Genomic DNA, 19569 nt, shown 5'->3' with positions numbered 1-19569 from the left:
ATCGTAATATGCTTTGTGTTGTTGTTCTTAAAGATAACAGTAATTATTCAACAATTTAAAAATACCCGCAGTAATCATTGTAGGTGACTTTTCAGCTTCTCTCTTTGACTCCCCAAGACCTTACAAGAGTGATGTGAAGTTGTGAAAAGTTTTACCAGGGGAAAAAGTAAATGAGGAGTCCTAATCATGAACCCTGACAGGGTAAGGATATTTAACTAATGAGACAAAGGCATGCTGTTTATAATCTCTGTTTCCATGACCACGGATGTTTCCTCACCCAGTTTTTAGTAACATAGTATTAGGATTTGATTTACAACTGAAAAGTTTTCGATCTCAAGTCCCACAGTCCAAGTTGAGTTATTAAATTTAAACCTCATGACTTTTCCTGTATACCCCCTGGATTCAGAGGACCACTTTGGCCCTATTAAAGAATTATATTGCTAGTGTTTTGGGTTTTGTGTGCTCTTGAATTGTTTTTCCTTTCATACCTTTTCATATCATGGGTGGGATAACAGGAAAAGAAACCAGGGAGTATGAGAGTACGTCACAATATTATAGAGGTTTGTTGTGGTGGTTGATAGTTTTTGGCTTGTTTTGCATAATTTTGCCTTGAGGTAAGGATACATTAATTCCTTGCAGTGGAGTGAGGTAGAGAGGCTTCTGAGCTCTGGAATCCTCTATCAGCTTTACCACTCCTGCAGATGTACCATGACGGATGCCCGGGGGACACTGTGTACGGGACCCCTGACTCAGAGAACCAGCTTGGCCACAAGAGAGCTGAAAGATCTTAGTGCCTTGTGAGCTAAGCCTTAACCTAAAAGGAGGCCTGAGGCTGTTTCTTCTGGACCCAACCCTGACTTGAATCCCTGGGTCTTCACATCCTCATGGTGAATTCAGTTAGGGAGGAAAGAACGTAGGGAACCTCTTAGGAAACTCAGGATTGCCTTTCTTCTCAAAACCAGAACATCTGGCTTAAGCCATTCCTGGATCTGCCATGCTAGATCTTTCAAAGCTGGGAGTGGGGGGCAGCCCTAGGGCCTTCGGCACCAGCCATGTGGAGTTAAGGGAGCATTCCAAAGAGAAAAATCAATCCTCTCTGGGGAAACAGGCACTTGTAGCTTCTTCAAAAGCTGCACCAAAAGTTCCTACCCTAGCACCATGGCCCAGTTATATCCTAGACCTTAGGTTTGACGCCATTAATTTTCCTCCTGAAGAGAGGAGCTGGGAGAAGGGAGAGGAGTTACGAGTGGTTAAGGAGCGTGCTATGGAGTCAATGTTTCTCCCCCAAAATTCATACGTTGAAACCTATCGCCCAAGGCGGTGGTATTAAGTAGATGGGGTCTTTGGGAGGTGATGAGGTTATGAGGGTGGATCCCCCATGATGGAATTAGTGTCCTTATAGAAGAGACCCCAGAGAGCTCCCTCACCCCTTCTCCACTGTGTGAGGCCAGAGGGAGAAGCGGCCACCTAGGAACTAGGAAGCAGGCTCTCATCACACTCCAAATCTGCGAGTACTTTTATCTTGGACTTCCAGCCTCCAGAACCGTAAAAAATAAATGTCTGGTGTTTATAAACCACCCACTATGTTGTATCTTTGTTATAGTGATCCAGACAAAGACAGGATTTCAGCAGCCAGCTGTTCCCAATGCAGAGGTGTAGCAAAAAGCGTTGCCTTTACCCCAGCAAGGCATAGTTGTGTAGTCACTTCAAGAAGGACCAAACTTTGGACAGAAGAGAACATTGTGGCACCTTATTCAAGACCTTGGATGTTCGGTTGTACAAGCTACTAAACAATGAGAAGTGTGAGGGCAGGGGCAGTGTCTTACTCATCATTGTGTTCTGAGCACAGTGCCTGGCACTCGATGAACAGCGGTTAAATAAATGAACAAAAATATGGTGGAATGAATCAAATAATAATGGGCACTGTGGCAGGGATTGTTCAGAGAGCGTGAACTGTAAAGGAGAAGTTTATATGTACCGGTCTTTCTTGTGTCTTCCTGGAAAGACTTTGATTTGCAGAATTGTTACTCTTTTAACTTTTCAAGGTCCTTGAGGATGTTCATGAAGAAAACATACAACTTTTGTTCCATTCTTAAATCATCTTTTCCAAATAAAAGGCAACTTATTTTTCCTTCCGTTTCTTTTTATGGAATCTTACCTTGAACTGTGCTGTTGTTCACCATCTCGCTGTCTCCATCTGTGTACTCGGAATGCATCCAACTTACATAAATCCATAGTTGTCCTTTTTTTGTGTGATCTGACAGATACTTCCTGGTAAGGTTTCAGTGGCACATGTTTGGCTGTAGACTAGTCAAGGATAGTTCTGGATTCTGCATTCTAGCAATCCAATTCTAGTTATCCAGCAACCTAGGGAGGGCAGCAGGAGAGGGGGATGCATCCATCCAGTTACCATAAGGCTGGTTGTAGCATATGTCTCTGAAGCTCACAGTCTGTCACCGTCAGACTTAGTGAGTTGAGCTCTTTCTTAGCTTCCAGAAAGGAAAGGGATTACTTTAACCACATTTTAAGAAAAAATTCTCTCCACTGCTGGATGAAGTAAGGCATTTCTGGATGTCAGCTAAAGCATCATTGAGAGCCATGACTGGTGCCTCATTTTCCCAAGAAAGCAGTGGTTCCTTTCTTTTTTCTTGTTCAAGTTGACCCACCAAACTTAAGCCACTCCAGAGGGGTCTCTCCCTGCTCTCTCTTAAATGTAGATAGATCGATATTTAATTTTTAATATTCTCTCCCAGGTTTTTTGACAGGTTCTACATATGCTAATAGAAATAAGCTTATTATTTGAAGCGCAGAGCTGCTTGTCACCGAAGCTTCATTAACACTGTTATCACTGCCTGACATTTATCTTATAATTTTCTAGAGCTGACTGTTGTGTCTCCATGGAAACCCAAATTGCAATTGAAACAAGTACGATAATAAAGGCATCCGCCGAGATTGACAGCAAGCAGAGCCTGGTTATGTTTTGTGATGGTTCCTTCAGTAGCTACAGCTCGGGATAGAGATTCTGCACTTGGGGCGTTGAGAATTCACTCTCCCGAGTCCCGTGTCCCACCTGGCTCCACGGAGACGGGCAAGTTTACCGTGACCTCCCTGGTTCTCGTGTTAGTAATTAGGTCGCTCATTTTGACTGTCATCCTCTCAAGGCGTTATGAATATTAGATGTAATATTAACTGTGATCCTCTTTGGATCCAAGAGGAAATTCTTGCTGGATGCTTTTGACACTGTGCAGTGTTGGCCTTACGCTGGCACCTTGTGGTGCCCAAATGGATCATTTCTGGACACGGGGTCAACGCCAGCTTTGTGTCATGTTTTCCCCCTTGATATCGAGGAACCTGTGCTCTTTTCAGTTCATGACTTCCCATCAGTTCGGTTGGTGCTTCAAAGCAAGGGATCATGGAACTGGAGTGGGTCCAGAGTGAATTAATCTGAAATTAATTTGATTCTGAAAGACTCCATCTGGCTGTGTTTGGGAGAGGCAGTTAGACAGATATATAAACAAATGATCATCTGTATTCATTGTGCCAGATGTAGTGTCAAAAAATGAAGAAATGGCTTTTAAAAAAAATCAGCTATGGGGAATTTTGATATGATATTCAGCCTCGTGGAATAACAGCCTTTATAATTTTGCACATAATCCTATTTCTGTTCTTATTTGTTTAGGGCGTTAGAGCTGATGGTGTGTTTTTTTAGGGAATAAGCAAATTAAATGTCAAAGCCTATTTTAATTGGTGATTTAAGATGCTAAATGGAATTTATGACATGCTGAGAGAGAGAGAGAGAGAAGGCCTGTAGATTTCCGAATCAGAATGTGGTGTTTGGTATTGATTTCATCTTAAGAAGTGATTTAGAGATTTAAAAACTAGCAAAGTGGAATGTCATTTGGACTTTGTCTTTTGAAATGGAGTTTTGTAGCCTGACAAGCCAGCATGTTGTCTCATAGGGAGACACACGAAGAGCTGACATGCATACAATTCTGGAGGTCATCTTCGAGTAATTACACAAACTTGGCAAAGTTCTTTTTCCATTGCTTTAAGCAGACTATCAGAGAGGCACATGTTTTGGATTGCTATCTAGGAATTTAGTGCAGTCCCTCTAAAACCTGTCATCACCTTTTCTTATGTTGGGACAGAAAGATCTAAAAAATTCATGGTTAGTCCCGTGAATGATAACACAATCATCTATTATATGGGCCCTTTATTTCTCATTTTCAAACCTCAAGCATCATGTTTTGTGATGTCTTGAAGAGAAAGAATTAAAGTTGGCTGCTTGGTCAGGGAACAAACATAATTTACTTTGGAAAAACCAACTCCCACAAGAGAAACAACTCATCTCTGCCCCAGTCCTCACCCACCTCTCTCACTTCTCCCAGCCAAAAGACAGGCAGATAAAAATCGAGCAGAGGGCTTCCCTGGTGGCGCAGTGGTTGAGAGTCCGCCTGTCAATGCAGGGGACACGGGTTCGTGCCCCGGTCCGGGAAGATCCCACATGCTGCGGAGCGGCTGGGCCCGTGGGCCATGGCCGCTGAGCCTGTGCATCCGGAACCTGTGCTCCACAACAGGAGAGGCCACAACAGTGAGAGGCCCGCGTACCGCAAAAAAAAAAAAAAAAAAAAAAAAAAAAAAAAAAAAATCGAGCAGAATACTTAATAAAAATTAATACACCCCCCCCAAAGTCAAAGCATCTCAGCAAAATCCGTTGCTGCATGTGATGACAGCAAATTAGATGGTCCACAGATTTTGAGTTTTGATGCTCACTGCTGTGTTAGAATGAGAAAGTAAAATCTCAGGTACCTGGAGCGCCCCCAGGGAGGGGAGTCAGTCTGATTAGCTAAGTTTGTAGTAGAGTTGAAAGCTTATCCTTAAGGGCAGTGATTCTCTTTGTTCTTATTTGGAAGGAATTCTTCCTAACAATAAATTATATATTTCCTTGCGTTCTTAAACAGAATTTGTTGAGCATAATGTGACCCTGTAGGTGAGACATGATAGTCGTTACACAAATTAATCATTCTGCTGGGCGGCTGTCCTTGGGAACTCCTAGAGAATGTAAGTCAGCCCCAGCTACCTACCAACATAAAACAAGAAATCTTTGAGTAAAGGATTGGGAAGCTCCCCCAAAGGGCTTAAGGGGCATAAACATCAGGCCAGCTACTTTGTGAAATACGTTTTGACTGCTCTGGTGTCCTTTTTTTTAAAAAAAAAAAAAAGTTTATTATTATTTTTTTTCTTTTTGGCCACGCCGCGCAGCATGCAGGATCTTAGACCCACACCCCATGCATTGCAAGCACGGAGTCTTAACCACTGGACCACCAGGGAAGTCCTAATGTCCTTTTTTTTTTTCTTTTTTTGGTATTCTGTTTTTGGCATTTCACAATCATGAGTTGAAGGCATTATCAGAAAAAAAGAAGTACATCTGAACCTCATAAATGGCAAGTGCACAGAAATACACATCTTTGCTCACAAGTGGATTCTGTTTTCTGATCTAAACTATGGTCATTAATATGACATAGTTAGTTCTTATTAACTGTCAGCTTTTGATTTTCCAGATCAGTGGAAGGAAACAGCAGCATTACTGATCTCCTCTGCATTTATCTTCCAACCTTCTACTGCTGGCTGCATCCCTGAGGCTGGCATTCAGTTTAAGTTGTATTCCTTGATTACACATCATTTATGACTGAAGAAGGTAGGCCAGAGGCAGGTTGAGGAAAGAGCAGCCTGAGATTAAATTTTGCCATTGATAAATGATGAAATGAATAATGAATGGACAGGTGATCAATATTTAACGGAAGCATAGATAGAGTTCTGAATACGAGGGCAGCACAAAGGTCAGTGAAATCTTGGTCCTTTAGTCCAAAGTAGGAGAGCCCCCGGAACGGTTTTGCAATGATTTTATCATCAGAATAGTCAGAGTTAGGACGGTGCCTGCACCAGGACAAGTGGACCCAGTGGGCATTTCAGGGAAAACAGGCCTGACTCAGTAACTCGTTGGTTATAGGTGTATTGACCCCCAGATTCAATACAACAGGTCCAGATGGGATAACGTGGTTCTTTATGATCGTAGTGACGGATTGTGTACTGTGTGATTTAATGTTGACAACTTTTAAGACTTCTCGCTGTATTAAATCTGTTCATTCAGAAAATATGCATTGAGGTTATACTGAGACTGAATTCAAGGCACCGTGCTGGCCTTCTCTGAATGCCTTATTTAGAATTGTGCCCTGGCACCCAACCCTTCCCGTCTCCCTCTCCTGCTTTATTTTTTCTCCACTGAAATGATCTCTTTCTAGTCTCTTAGAAGATTTACTTAGTTGGCTCGTTTTATGCCTTGCTCTAGAATAGCAGCTCCATAAAGGCAGTTTTACCTGATTTGATTCAGTGTTTTATCCCCAGCACCTTGAATAATGCCTGAATGGTGGGGTCACTTGAGAAATGCGTATTGAGGGAACGATTAAGACATCCTTGTCCTCAGGAATTTCACAGTCTCACCATGTGCCGAATTGGGGGCTCAGTTAGTGATAGTTTCCATAGGTTCAACAGTCAGAAGAGGGGTGGGGTGCAGGCCAGCAGTCACTCTGTCGTGTGCGTGTTCTGTGTAAGACCTTATTCCTGGTCTTGGATCCGGGGTGGAGCAGGGGGCAGTTTGAGGCAGTAAGAAAAACGGGGAAGTTGAACATGAAACGCAGCTGGAGGAAGGGGAGACGGGAAGAGGTTATTTGTAAAGGTGCTGAGATCCAGGTGGTGCCAGAGCCTTCTGCCAGCTGTCGCTGGAGAGGGTCGGATGGGAGGGTTGATCAGACGAGACCAAGGAGAGTAATAGTGAGTGACAGGAATGCTGGAGCGGGGTGACAGCAGAGGCGTTAGTCCAGAGGCCAGGGTGAAAAGCAGAGCTGGAAGGGCTTCGTGGATGGAATGGGCTTCCAGTTGACAGCCTTGGGAGCAGAGGTGGGACCCTGGGCTGTGCCCTGAGCTCAAGGGTCAGCAGTGCGGGTGACGGCCGTCCAGCCATGGGTCCGCGTGGCACTCTCTCCAGGTGGCTCAGGTCCCCTGTCTCGAATGTATGCTCCGTGGGATGGGAGACACCTGTGGCCACTTCCTCTCCAGGCCCAGCTCCCTTTCTGCAGTGGTTTTCGTTCAGTCTCACTACCAACTTAGGGATAGCTTATCATCCTGTGGCTCTGATTATTGCAGATTCCATTGGCAAATTGGACCACGAGGATGTAGCGTGGTTCACGATGCTGAATGCCAGTCCCTGTGGCCAGATGAATCCCTTCTGGCTGGCTGACGGCGGGCCCGTGTATACTGCTCTCTTCTGGGCCTTAGTGTTCTGGGGTTTGATTCTATATTGTACATATGGCTGACTCTGATCAGTGACTACTAGTGGCTTAAGGGCATAAATTACATGTTTCAACTCTCTCTCCTTCAAACCCAGCACCGTGGGACTTCCCTGCTGGCGCAGTGGTTAAGAATCTACCTGCCAATTCAGGGGACACGGGTTCGAGCCCTGGTCCAGGAAGATCCCACGTGCCCCGGAGCAACTAAGCCCTTGTGTTACAACTACTGAGCCTGCGCCCTAGAGCCCGTGAGCCACAACTACTGAGCCCATGTGCCTAGAGCCCGTGCTCCGCAACAAGAGAAGCCACCGCGATGAGAAGCCCGTGCACCTCAATGAAGAGTAGCCCCTGCTCGCCGCAGCTAGAGAAAGCCGCAGCTTCCTCCCCCCCAAAAATAATAAATTAAATTTTAAAATCTTAAAAAAACCCCAGCACCATGCCTGACAAAAGGCAGGTCCTCAATAGCTGAGTAAGAAAAGGGCTTTGTGTGCAAATAACCCTTGGGGGCGGGGCGGGGGCAGGGGCAGGAGTAGGGGTTGAAATCCCACAAAGGTGAACCATCCACTTTCACTACCAGTATTTCTTCAGCGGATGGAGAGTGTTGTGAATCCGTCCTGATTGCTTTCTTTCTCTTGCATAAGTAAGTTGAGGCAAAATATTGTAGCCAGCAGTAGAAGCAGGAGTTATGTGTTTTGAAAAGCACAGTTGCTAAAGCCCAGGTGCGGGGTACCAGGAGCTGTGTCGTCACTCTCAATATACATCCCTCGTTTTCATCACTCGCTGCCGGAACGTGAATAGCGGAGAGACATTTTAGGTAAAATGAGTGTTCGGTTTGGGAAGTTTGGACCAGTATTGAGTTGTCTCTCACACCCGTCTTCATTTCATAATGATTCACGGGTTCAGTTACTTAACGGAGGCCAAGCCAGTGTCTTCTCCGTCATTCAGGAGGGCCAGTTGCAAGTGCTTGCCCAAGCAAACAGGTGAATTCTGCAGCATTTAGTGGTGGGCAGGTGAATCAGCCTGGGGGCACCTAGAAGGGGTGTGCGCCCCGAGCAAGTGCACCCCCTCCCTGGCCACCATTGGCTCATCTGTGCAGGGGGGGCAGGAGCGCTGACCTCGGCCCTTGGAGTGGGAGGATTAATTAACGCGTGCTCCAGCAGCACTTGGAAAAGGTGAAGCCTGATATAAATCTTCTGCGTGATGATTATTTCCCTGTTGCCATTTCTAAAAGTTCATCTAAAGAACTCTCCCGTACAAATACCTTCTGCTCTGCAGTCCACGGAACTATTTCTGATAAATCACAGAAGGAGATGAGTTCCCTGGGCGGGGGCTGTCTGGAGCTGATGCCTGACTGCCTTCCCAGCGAGGGCTGTGTGTGGTCAGCCTTCAGGTACCCCCTGGATGCCTCCACATTTACTTCTTTGAGGGGGGTGGGGTTTCTGGCTTTTTGCTTTTTACTCGCAGTCAGGTTGAGATAAGCTAATGTTTCCCCTTGGTGAGCCCAGACACCCGTGTTGTGAGGCCTTTTCTGAAGGAATGATTTCCTATGAATCAGGGTTACATTTTACCCCGGTAATCGGATGGATAACTTTTAGACCTGCATCCAAATGCAATCCTGCGTTAACTCCAGCCGTCCAGTGGAAGGCCCATCACAAATGTGTGCTTTCCTGGTCATCTGCGAATGAAATCGATGTGCTATCCATTCTTAATAAATTCTATTTCTTTTCAAATTTTGTCAAAGCCCAGGGATGAAGATGTTACATGTGTGCGTACTTACAGGAAACTTGAACTTTTCTTCAGAGGAGCACAAACTAATTTATTTACAATTTGACCATTTGGAGAAAGGCTTTGCCTCCTTCAGTGACTTAGGGTATTATTTGATCTGTTGAATCTTCTGTGAATTCACCAGCTGATCTGCAGAAGTCTCACCTCCAAGTTTGAGGGCCCTGTCCTGTTACCATTCTATAAACGGTGGAGACATGACTCACAAAACTTAGGCTGCATGTGAGAAATTATATCCCTACCTTCCAGGTAAATACAGGAATGGCCTTGGTTTCATCATCTGATTGCTGAGTAAACTGATATCCGGAGAGTTTTGTTAGGTCTACCAGGATCTAACACCAGGACTCCGCCGATGGAGATGCACCTGGATCGGTGCAGTGCAGAGGTGCCGTGTTGAAAGGCAGGCACAGGAGATCGAGGTGTTCTTCATGGTGACCCTGAAGTGGTGTGTTTTCAAAGGGAGCTGCAGTTCCCAGAGCTCGAGGTTGGATGACAGCCAATGCCTCTTCTTAAATGGAGAGGGTTAGGTTTAGAGTAGAAGGTTGCAACTCCGGAGCGGGGCCCCTCTCTGATCCCCAGAGAGTAGTGGAGTGACAAAGAGCTGGTGCTGTACCCCTCGCACCACGTTGCCAATCCATCGAGGAGAGAATTCTGTTCTTAAATAGTAAGCAACAACCACAGGGATAGTGTAGAAGGCTGTTAACGTGACTGAATTTCACACCATCCCCTCGCCCGCCACCAGGCCCATCGCCAGGTTCTTCCTGCTTGTGCCTCCCGCAGCTCAGCCTTGGAGAGTTTCCTGCGATCACCACACAAAGCCTGTTTCTTCATGGGCTATTACTTAAGTACAAGGGATATTTTAAAATGGTCCCCGGACCCTTTGAAAGAGCGGCCTGTCTGCTGACTGCCGTTGAGATACTAGGAAGAATTGGCGCACACTGAGAGAGAGGATGCTCTGGCAGAAGCCCTGAGCGACCAGCCACTCAGCCACTCGCAGAGTTAGAGAAACTACCAATCAGATGGGAACTGTTGTGTCTCTGTTTTACAAGTGAGGAAACTGAGGTACAGAGTGATCACATGATTAGCCTGGGATCCCACAGTTGATTTAATGCTGAGCCAAGACGAGGACCCGGGCCAGCCAGCCCACTGCCCGCTGACTAGCTCTCGGGTGACTCAGGCATTGGTGTCATTTTCCTGGCCCTTCATTTCTGTTTTCCCAAAACAACTATCTGATGAAATGTTTTGGTGAATCTCAACTCCTATTGGTCTTTAAAACAAAACAAAACAAAACCTACTTATATTTGCATTTAGAGCTATTTAAGGTTAAATTAATTCAAGTAAAATAAAACTTAAAATTCCATTTCTCAGTTGCCCTAACTTCATTTCGAGTGTATAGTAGCCACATATAAGTTGTGGCTACCGTGTTGGATTGCGCAGGTTATAGAACATTCCCATCATTGCACACAGTTGGCAGTACTGATGCAGGATATTCCAAGGACCAAAGTAAGATGGATTAAAAAAGTGTGGGAGTAATAAGATTATTTGTAACTACCAAGGAGATTAGCTGTCTTTTATGCAAAAGTTTTCCAAGACAAGGCATCTTTTTGTAATGTTTTCAGGTTTGTATATCTTCTGAAGGTGGCATTTTATGTCCTTTTTTTCCACTTTTATAAAATTACTTATAGCCACTTGGTGTTTCTCATACCCATTTTGTAAGTTTGTTATTCTTCCTTTTGTATAGATAAGGGAGATGGAGATGTAATGCAGAAGGTTGCTGTCCAATGAGCAAGATAAAAGAATAGAGATATCAGTTCTTTTGTTTGCATTCTCCAAAAAGAAACCTGCATTCACTGGACCTCATAAAAGCTTGTGTCCTGGAAATAATAACAATAATAAGAATACATTGAATCAGTTATTGTAACATCTGTAATATTTTGCTGCCTAGAGGAACCTCAGAAGATTTTGCATATCCTCTGTTGGTCTAGTTCTCTTTGCTCGAAAATAGAGTAGGGAAGTAGGTCAGTGCCAGTGCTGAAAGCAAAGAGTAAGCACCGTCATTTTTCTCCCCCCAGCATCATTATATTTTCGTCTTGGCTCTGAGACTAGTACCACCAGTGCCTGCTGGCTGAGTGCTCTCTAACTCGTGGTCCAATTCCATATGGCATCTGTCCTGGAGGAGCCTGATAGTTGGCACTTTGCCAAGAGCACAAGCGGAATTGGCGTCCAGGATAGTATTGTAGCTTGTAGGTGAGGTCCCAGCAGAAGAGGTATGGCTTGTGTCTCGGGCCTGCCAGTGGCCACTGAGTCCAAGGGAAACATCAGCCGAGAGAAACCCAGTTCATGGAATATTAAGCAGTAACCACTGGCCTTCATTTCATACTGTGTCCGGATTCTGCAGACACCTCTTCTGAGGGGTGTGACATTGAAAAAGTCACTTTACCTCTATGACTCTCGATTGCTTCGTTTCCAAAACAGGGATAATAATTTCATCTTCTTGGAGCTGTTGTGATGCTGTGTGTCCTGTACCTGGCAAAGTTTTCTGGCAAAGAGTAGACTCTCAATAAATATTTGAATTTGAACCTAATTCCTGGACTGTCCTGGAGGCTGAGGATGGCTAGGGAGTGCGGAGAAGGGAGCTAGTCTAATTTTCTAAGCCCGAGATCAGATTCCAGTAAATGGAAGATGTTACTGAGAGTTAGGGTATCTGTTCCCATAATTACGCCTCTGTGTAGATCGAATTGGTTTGCTGTGGCCTCTGGCAAGTACCTCGAAAGGTTTAACTGTTAGACACATGATTTCTGGCTTCCTTAGAAGTGTCAGCACTTGCAGCCCCATGAGGACAAAAGAAGTCAGTAAGTCTCTGGTAGAAATGAGTATCAGCTGGGAAGAAAGTTGGGAGTCCAAAGAAGGAGGAGCTCTCACACATTAGAACAGAGTTACCCAGGCTGCTGCAATACTGTCAGCATCCAGGGCATGGGATTCAGCAGCACAGGGGTCATCCGTGGCGTAGGACCACTGATGCTTTGATCTGGAACCTGTGCTGTTGTTGTTGATTTGGCTGCACTGGGTCTTTGTTGTGGCATGCAGGCTCTTTTAGTTGCAGCATGTGGGATGATCTAGTTCCCTGACCAGGGGTCAAACCTGGGCCCCCTGCATTGGGAGTGTGGAATCTTAACCATTGGACCACCAGGGAAGTCCCAGATCTGTTATTTTGAATTTGTGTAACAGCTAGACATAGTTGGATTTACTTAAGGGACTGCATGCTCTTAGCATTGGATGCAAATCTTTGGAACATTTGTTTGCAAAATGGGCAGGTAGTTGGGAAAGGATGCAGATATGGATGAGAGGTGCTCATCGATGTGATCCGGTGGGAATAGAGAGGGAGGCAGTCAGTGGAGATGGAGACACGTTATATGATTATGGAGAAAATGTGGGTTGTAAGGTAGCCTTCATGGACTCTTAAGTTCAGTACTTTGCACCCTAATTCCAACACAGAAAGAGGAAAGATGCATATGTGTGTTCCTAATAGTGCCACCTCTTACTTGGCAGTGTGATTCCAGGGAACCAGTAGGTCTTGCTCTTGGCCTTGACTTCTCATAGATTTACCATAAGCTGTTCACTCTCAGCCCAAAGCAGACCTGATACAATATGTGGCCACGTGATGGTTTAGAAATGTTCCGTGCTCTGGAGCCCATTAGGCCCAGGTTCGAATTCTACTTCTGCAATGTATAAGCCAGTAATCTTAGAAAAGGAATTTATTTCTTAGACGTTTGCATCTGGAAAATAATACTTTCTCATAGAGCTGTTATAAGGATTAGAAATAATGTATGTAGAGCATCTAGCATGGTATCTGGCATATAAGTGCTGGCTGAAAGATGCCTATTATTATTATCATTACTTAGGATATGAATTGTGTTTGAGTCCATACTATGAAAAAATTTGGATTGAAAAGTAGACTTGTGATGGTCACTCATTTCTAGTGCATCACAAGTGCACAGAAAAGATGAACAGCGGAAACAGCTAACACTTATTAGACACTTACCCGGGGCCACGTCCTGTACTAAGCACATGACTATATGAGGTGGAGTCCCTTTGTTACCATTTTACAGATGAAGAGTCTGAGGCCCAGGGCGGCACAGTTAGGAAGTGGTAGTGCCAGGATTCAGACCCAGAGCCCCAACACTCCTCTGCCTCAGGGTACAAGAGATCTAAAGGCACCTGTGAAGGATGGCTGGTGGGGGACAGGGATTATAAACATATACTCATCAACATAAAGACCAAAGGGCGTAAACCCTCTTTGCAGCGTCCCTTACTTTATGCCCCTCGGTGAGTGTGTATTTTTTGAGAAAGTAAAAATGGCCCCTCATTTGGAGACCCATGAATGCTTGCTCTAGGTATTCAGACCAGTGTGCTGCTGCCTGACCCCTCAGTTGTCTTAACCGTGCTTTGTGCAGAGGAGATGCAGGAGCCCCATTTTTTGAACTTCCTTTCTCTGTTAGCTGGGACCTGTGGCAACGCCTTCCTCTTTTCGTTCTAGCTGCTTGTCAACAGCGGTAACCACAAGCCCTTCCTGTCCCAGAAATAAGTCTTGCCACACTGTCAGCGAGCTGTGAATGCTACATTCCGTTCTGCGTGGGCCTTTGCCACCTCCGCCCTGCCCGAGCCGGGCTCCACGGGTTAAAGTGTTTATTGAATTCCCAGGGGGCGATTTGAAAAGCAGTAGAGGTGCACAGGAACGAGATTAAATGCTCGCACTCTAATCTAAGCAGGCATTGCATTACACCTAAATCGTTGAAGGAAGATTTTGTGCTCAACATTGTATTCAGCAGAACATTTTTTATAACAATAAGGTTGATTAGAGAAAGCTCTGAAAGTGCTTCAAGTTAGTCTGATTGTTTATCTCAAGGATTAAAAAAACAGCGTGGTAAATTGGGGGATAAGAAGTAGAAATTGAAGGCAGGACCTAGTGAAGAGTATTTGCCATCATTTTCCTCTCGGGATTAAATTGAATTCAGGATTTCTCCTTTCCATAGGTTTTAAGTTTGTTTGTTTGTTAGCCATCAGTGTCTTCCCCCCACCAAGGGCTCAGGACTAGCCTAGTTTCACAGCAAATTTAAGGTACTCTGATGGGTTTTGATTGAAATAAGGAAGCCTACTTAAGATCTTGGAAAACCCTCTTACTGTTACCCTGAGGCTACAGTGAAGTGACCATTTGCAGTGGAGTTTTAGTCCATGTGGCCCTTTCTTTCTGCCTCTGGGCTGGAGGCTAGGGGTTGAGGGACAGTCGTGGACAAGGCTCTGTAGGTTCTTCGTCTGCTGAGTTTAAGTGCATTTTACCGTATTTTCACAGGCTGGGAATCAAGAGCACAGTACTGCAGATGAATGCTGCTTAGGGCATTCAGCCTTTCGCTGGGCAGAGTAGGTGGGTTTAGGGTGCATTTGGGGGGGGGGTATGCGGGGGAGACAGAGGGTCTGTGGTTTTGCTTTACTGTATACTGCAGCTCAAACGGGGTGGGGGGGCGGAATCCAAGTAAAACATAAACACTTTCATCATCCTTTTACATGATGGTGACTGGAACTGCACGTTCTAAACAAGCATTGTCTCTTTCAAATAAGGGTTTTGGGAAACAGCATTAAGGAGGATTGATACGTAAAGCTTATGGTCTTGCTCAAATATTTACTGAAGCTAGGAGAAGAAAAGGCAGACTTTCCTCTTTTCTCTCCCAAACGTATGGTTGTTTAGAACTCAAGTGCAACATCTGGATGTCAGATATACAGAGGGCAATTTACGGAGTGTGAAAGATTTGAAATATTCAGTGTCCTTTAGCGGGAACTCAACTTTCTGGGACTGGTTTTGTTTTTTTTTCCTCCCGGCACAAAGCAGGCAATTCTGAGATCGCCTTTGCCTCTCTGAATTAAACCCTTTGTGCCCGGGTCCCATAAACAACGTGCTTTTAAAATGGGAGCCCCCTCCCCGCCCGGGCCCTTTTCTCCAGCGTGGGCAGCCAATCGGCTGCACCCAGCCGCATTGCTGGAGCACTTTCCCTTCTGAGCAGCAACAACATACTAATTTGATGCACACATGGATGCCTCGCGCGCTCTGCAAATTCATCACCAGCATCTTGCATTAGTCATCTGACGGACTGCCTGAGTGTTTCATTTTCTTTTCATGTGACTTTATTATTACCACCTCTCTCCTCTCTTCCAAAGACCTCCCAAAAGGGGTGGAAGGGTGGGAAAGCCAGCAGAAATCCAGCCCCGCCTTTCTTTCCACGCGAGAGCCAGTGTGGGGGCTGATAACGCTGTGGATGCTTTTTGACGGCAGCCTAGCCAAGCGAGACCTGCTCTTAACTTGCAGCTGCTTCCCGAGCCGGGTTTCAAGATGTCCACGCCCCGGGTGACAGCCGGCAGGGCGCCGCCCGGGGTCGGGCGGCGATACTGAACAGCAGCCTGCAGTGAGAGCTCTCACCGCTGCCGCTGAGGAGCAACCTAATGGTGCCTGTGCTTTGTTTTAGTTCATCACGTTTCCACGACTCATTAGGCACTTTGCCCCGTGCTCCTCTTCCTCCTCCTTCCGCCTCCCCGCCCCCACCCCCGATTTTCTGTCTTCCTGTCCCTCACCCTGCAGCCCTAACTCTGGCTCCCGCTTCCCTTTTTGACAGTAACGGCACAGCCAACAAGATGAACGGCGCTTTGGATCACTCAGACCAACCAGACCCAGATGCCATTAAGATGTTTGTCGGACAGATCCCCCGGTCCTGGTCGGAAAAGGAGCTGAAAGAACTTTTTGAGCCTTACGGAGCTGTCTACCAGATCAACGTCCTCCGGGACCGGAGTCAGAACCCTCCCCAGAGTAAAGGTACAGATAGTGGGGCGCGCGCGCGCGGTCAGGGGCGCGCAGGGCGCCTGGGCGTCCCGGGAATCGCGGGAGGGAGGAGGGCGAGGGAGAGCCTCCCGCTACCCCTGTGCCCCGCGGCCAGCCGGCCTCCTCCCCGCGACCCCCCGCCCGCCTGATTCCCGGACAGGTGGACCAGATGGCCTGGGATGCGGGGAGGGAGAAACGGAGCGGGGGCGGCGCGGCCGCGCCTCCGTCCGGGCGCGTGATTCCTCCCTGAGGTCACTTTGTAGGCAATGGCTTGCCTCTCTGAGGAACAGAGCTCTTTCTACCCCTACCTTTCTGTTACTGCCCACGTAATTACAGCTGCATTTCACTTTTCCGTAAGCTGTGGGGACCTTGAAGTACCTTATAAACAGTGATAATCACTGGTGTAAGGAATAAAGGGTACCCTTTTAGGAGGGACATTAATTCTTGGGGTCTAAATGGAGATCATTAAGTGAAGTGTGCCTTTGGGGGCGGGAAGTAACACCCTAGTGGCCTGAAATAGTTAGCACACCTTCAAAAATGCCTCTGGTTTACGCCCTTAGCAGTGGTAAGATTCACGTGTACAATCTGGTGGCTGTGACTGCCTCCATTTTAAGATGAGAGTGATTCTGCAGGGGTGGGTACAGTTATTAAAATAGAGGCCGGAAACCTCTGTCCAGGTTGAAGCTTCTGGGTATTGGAGTCACCTTTTGTAAGCCCTTTGTAGACTTCAGTTAAGATATCTCCTCTGCTGCTACCATTTGGTCTCTGTCCATGTTTTAACCTCGCTTTAGTAATTTTGTTCTTTTTCTGGTCTTGATCTCTTGGTTTCCGTACCCAGGGCTCCTCCATCTCTTTGTGGGTCTCACAGTTGCTGTTTCTCTGCCCCTTGGTATTTCTGTCTGGCCTGTTATTTTATTTCTCTGTTGCCTCTCACAAGAGCCTCCTGCAAGCTCATTGTTTGGCTTGTACACACACTTCAGTTGAGCATATGAACATCAGCCCATACTACTCTCTGAGCCTCTTCTTCACTGTCAAGGTGAGGGGCTAGGACTTAGTCATTGTTAAAACTCTGATGTTCTCTGACTCTGAGAAACGTTGGTCCATTTCTTGTTCCCTGTAGTTACTGAGGTCTGATAGGAGTTTTGGGAACCTTTTAAGAAATTTTAAAACCCCTAGATCATATCTGTTTTATAAAGGTGAACAGACATGCCTGTGTTTATAGGACTGTCCTTTTCTATCTCAAAACCTATCATGTAACACCAAGAGTGTTTTCAAAAGAAGATATTTAAGAATTTTGTCATCACATACTTGACTGTCCCATAATTTGAAAAATGGAAAATTAGATATTTAAAAATCAAGAGGATTAAAAACATCACAAATTAGGGCAATGCTGGGACTCTTTATTGATCATATTCCTTAACTCTTTACCTACGTGTTTCCCAAATGGAGAAGACCAGAATTGGTTTTAATACTTTCACCGTATCCAAAGGCAGTATAATGAACGGGCTGAAGCTCAGGACTTAGCAAAGAAGGGCCTTCCCACCATCCAGCATGGCACCCACAGAACACTAGGCCAGAGTCAGTAAACCAGTGCTTGAGAGCAGTAACCACAGTTCATCCTTGACTAGGAAAACGTGCCTGCAAATTTCAGTTTATTCAGCATTTTTCAAAATGACTTCTGACATAATGATCAAAGCTCATTTATCGTTACGATGCCTTGTTACATGCGTTTTAGCTTTTGATTACTCGTGTCCTACTTTAGCCCAAAGGACCTTTCTCTAAGTCAAGTAAATGCTTATGCCTGGCCTGGTTCTTCTACCATTTGCTCTCTCTTCCCCGGTGTTCCTCTGGTTAGTATCTTTACCAGGCCGTATTTGTGACTCTGTATTTTAACTCCATTCACTAGGTCTTACATCTAACTTCATTTAAACAGTTTGCATCAGCTCAGAGTCTTGGAGGGAAAGGGAGGCCTTGTGAGGGAGTTTACTTTTTTTGAGCCCATGCTGCGTACCAGGCTCTATGTTAGGAGCATTGCATAGTTATCTCATTTAATTCTTACTGGAATTCTGAAAGTAGATGGCATTAGTATCGTTTTGCAGATGAGAAAACTGAGGATCACAAAAAGTTAAGAGATATAGTTCAGGTCACCCAGCTAGTAAGCGGCAGAGTAGAAATTTGAGCCCAGTTCATCTGTCTTCATGGGCTACTCCATCTCGCCTCTCAGGGAGATGAGGCCAAAACCTGCCTTGGTCTGCTGTATTTCAGGGTTGGGTCAGAGCCCTTCTCCTTTCCCTAAGGGTTCCCCAAGTGAAAGGAAGGAATTTCACCCTCCAAGAACAGGGTTGATTTGGCTTCTGTCTTTGTCCTTAGTTTTTATACCCCTGGCTCAAGATTGTACATCTCTCCAACTCATGGTATCATGGGATGGAAGTTACAGATGAAATCATTCAAATCTTACCATTGGAAATATAGGTCAATTCCCATTACTGTGAACTCCAAGTCTCACATCAAATATTGCTTGAAGTACATGGACTGTCAGCCAAAGCTTGAAAGGGTTTTTGTTATACAGACATCTCTGTTGTAACGGTGTTTGTTGTGATGGGATTTGTGCTGTATAATGACATTCCTCTCGGAGGATTACAGCCCTTAGACACTTACGTGTAGAGATCAAACACCACCACTTTCCTTTACACTGAGACCTATGTGTGCCATACATCATTTGCCTGTTCATAGATAAGATACGACCCCACGTTTACGTTGGTTCTGACTATCAACAGAGTAAAATTATCCTGTTTTCCCAGGGCTGATGTCAGAGCCTCAGAAATTAGAAATTTGGAGGCTCTCTCTAAACATGGTTTAAATTATCTAAGGCTTTTAGGATGGCCTTGATTCGTTGCCTTACTGACATCAGCGGTTCCAAGGAAAGAGAGAAAATCAGGCTGTTACCTAATCCAGGTGAATTAGGTTTTTCCTGTCACTTTGCATTTGATGTTCTGTTTAATCTTGAGGCCTAAAAACATTGCTCTGTTTTTGAAAGTATCCTTTAAGAGTTAGAGTCTAAGCTATCTGCTTCTTCTGTCACGTAAATACATGTGTTGATCAAGCAGCCTCAGCAGCTCTGGGGAGCCTGGCTCAGTAAACCATCCCACCTCCGAGGACCTAGGGAAAGTGTGTTTTATTTAGTGGTTATTGGTCAAGTCTAGATAGGAATATATACTACTTAAAAGCATGGCTTTTGAAGTCAGCAAGCCTTGATTCAATTTCTAGCTGTACCACTTGCTACATGTTGGCCTTGGGCATATTACTTAAACTCCCCTGAAAATGGAGACAGTCCTCATAGGGTTGCTGAGATAGTGAAATCACATGCTTTGCACAGAACTGTACTGTGGTAGGAGCTCGCTATTGTGGTGGTGGTGATTACAGTCATTAGTATCATCACTGCCCCCAAGAACTTGAAATCTAATAGGGACAATGAGGTAAATATACACACAGGTAACTATAATATAAAAGAACATGAGATAAGAGTAAGCAAGAAAGAGATGAGCATATTTGAGCTCTGGAGGTTCAGGGGAGGAA

The 19569-nt window shown here is 45.4% G+C and overlaps 1 protein-coding gene across 3 annotated transcripts in view; it reads left to right on the top strand.

Annotated features, from left to right (window-relative positions):
- CELF2 (CUGBP Elav-like family member 2) overlaps positions 1 to 19569 on the top strand; it is a 524871-nt gene that overhangs the window by 339947 nt on the left and 165355 nt on the right. For 2 of the 3 annotated variants that reach the window (XM_081226997.1, XM_081226998.1), the window contains one exon: positions 15791 to 15987. In XM_081226997.1, the coding sequence (XP_081083123.1) occupies positions 15791 to 15987 (197 nt within the window). Of the gene's footprint in view, positions 1 to 15348; positions 15624 to 15790; positions 15988 to 19569 lie in introns of those variants that run through there. The other variant, XM_081226999.1, reaches the window with a different exon arrangement.

Source organism: Mesoplodon bidens, assembly GCF_964165515.1.
Source record: "Mesoplodon bidens genome assembly, chromosome: 3".
Classification (NCBI taxonomy): Eukaryota; Metazoa; Chordata; class Mammalia; order Artiodactyla; family Ziphiidae; genus Mesoplodon; species Mesoplodon bidens.
The sequence above is the reverse complement of the archived record's forward strand: the minus strand, read 5'-3'. Positions and strand labels throughout refer to the sequence as shown.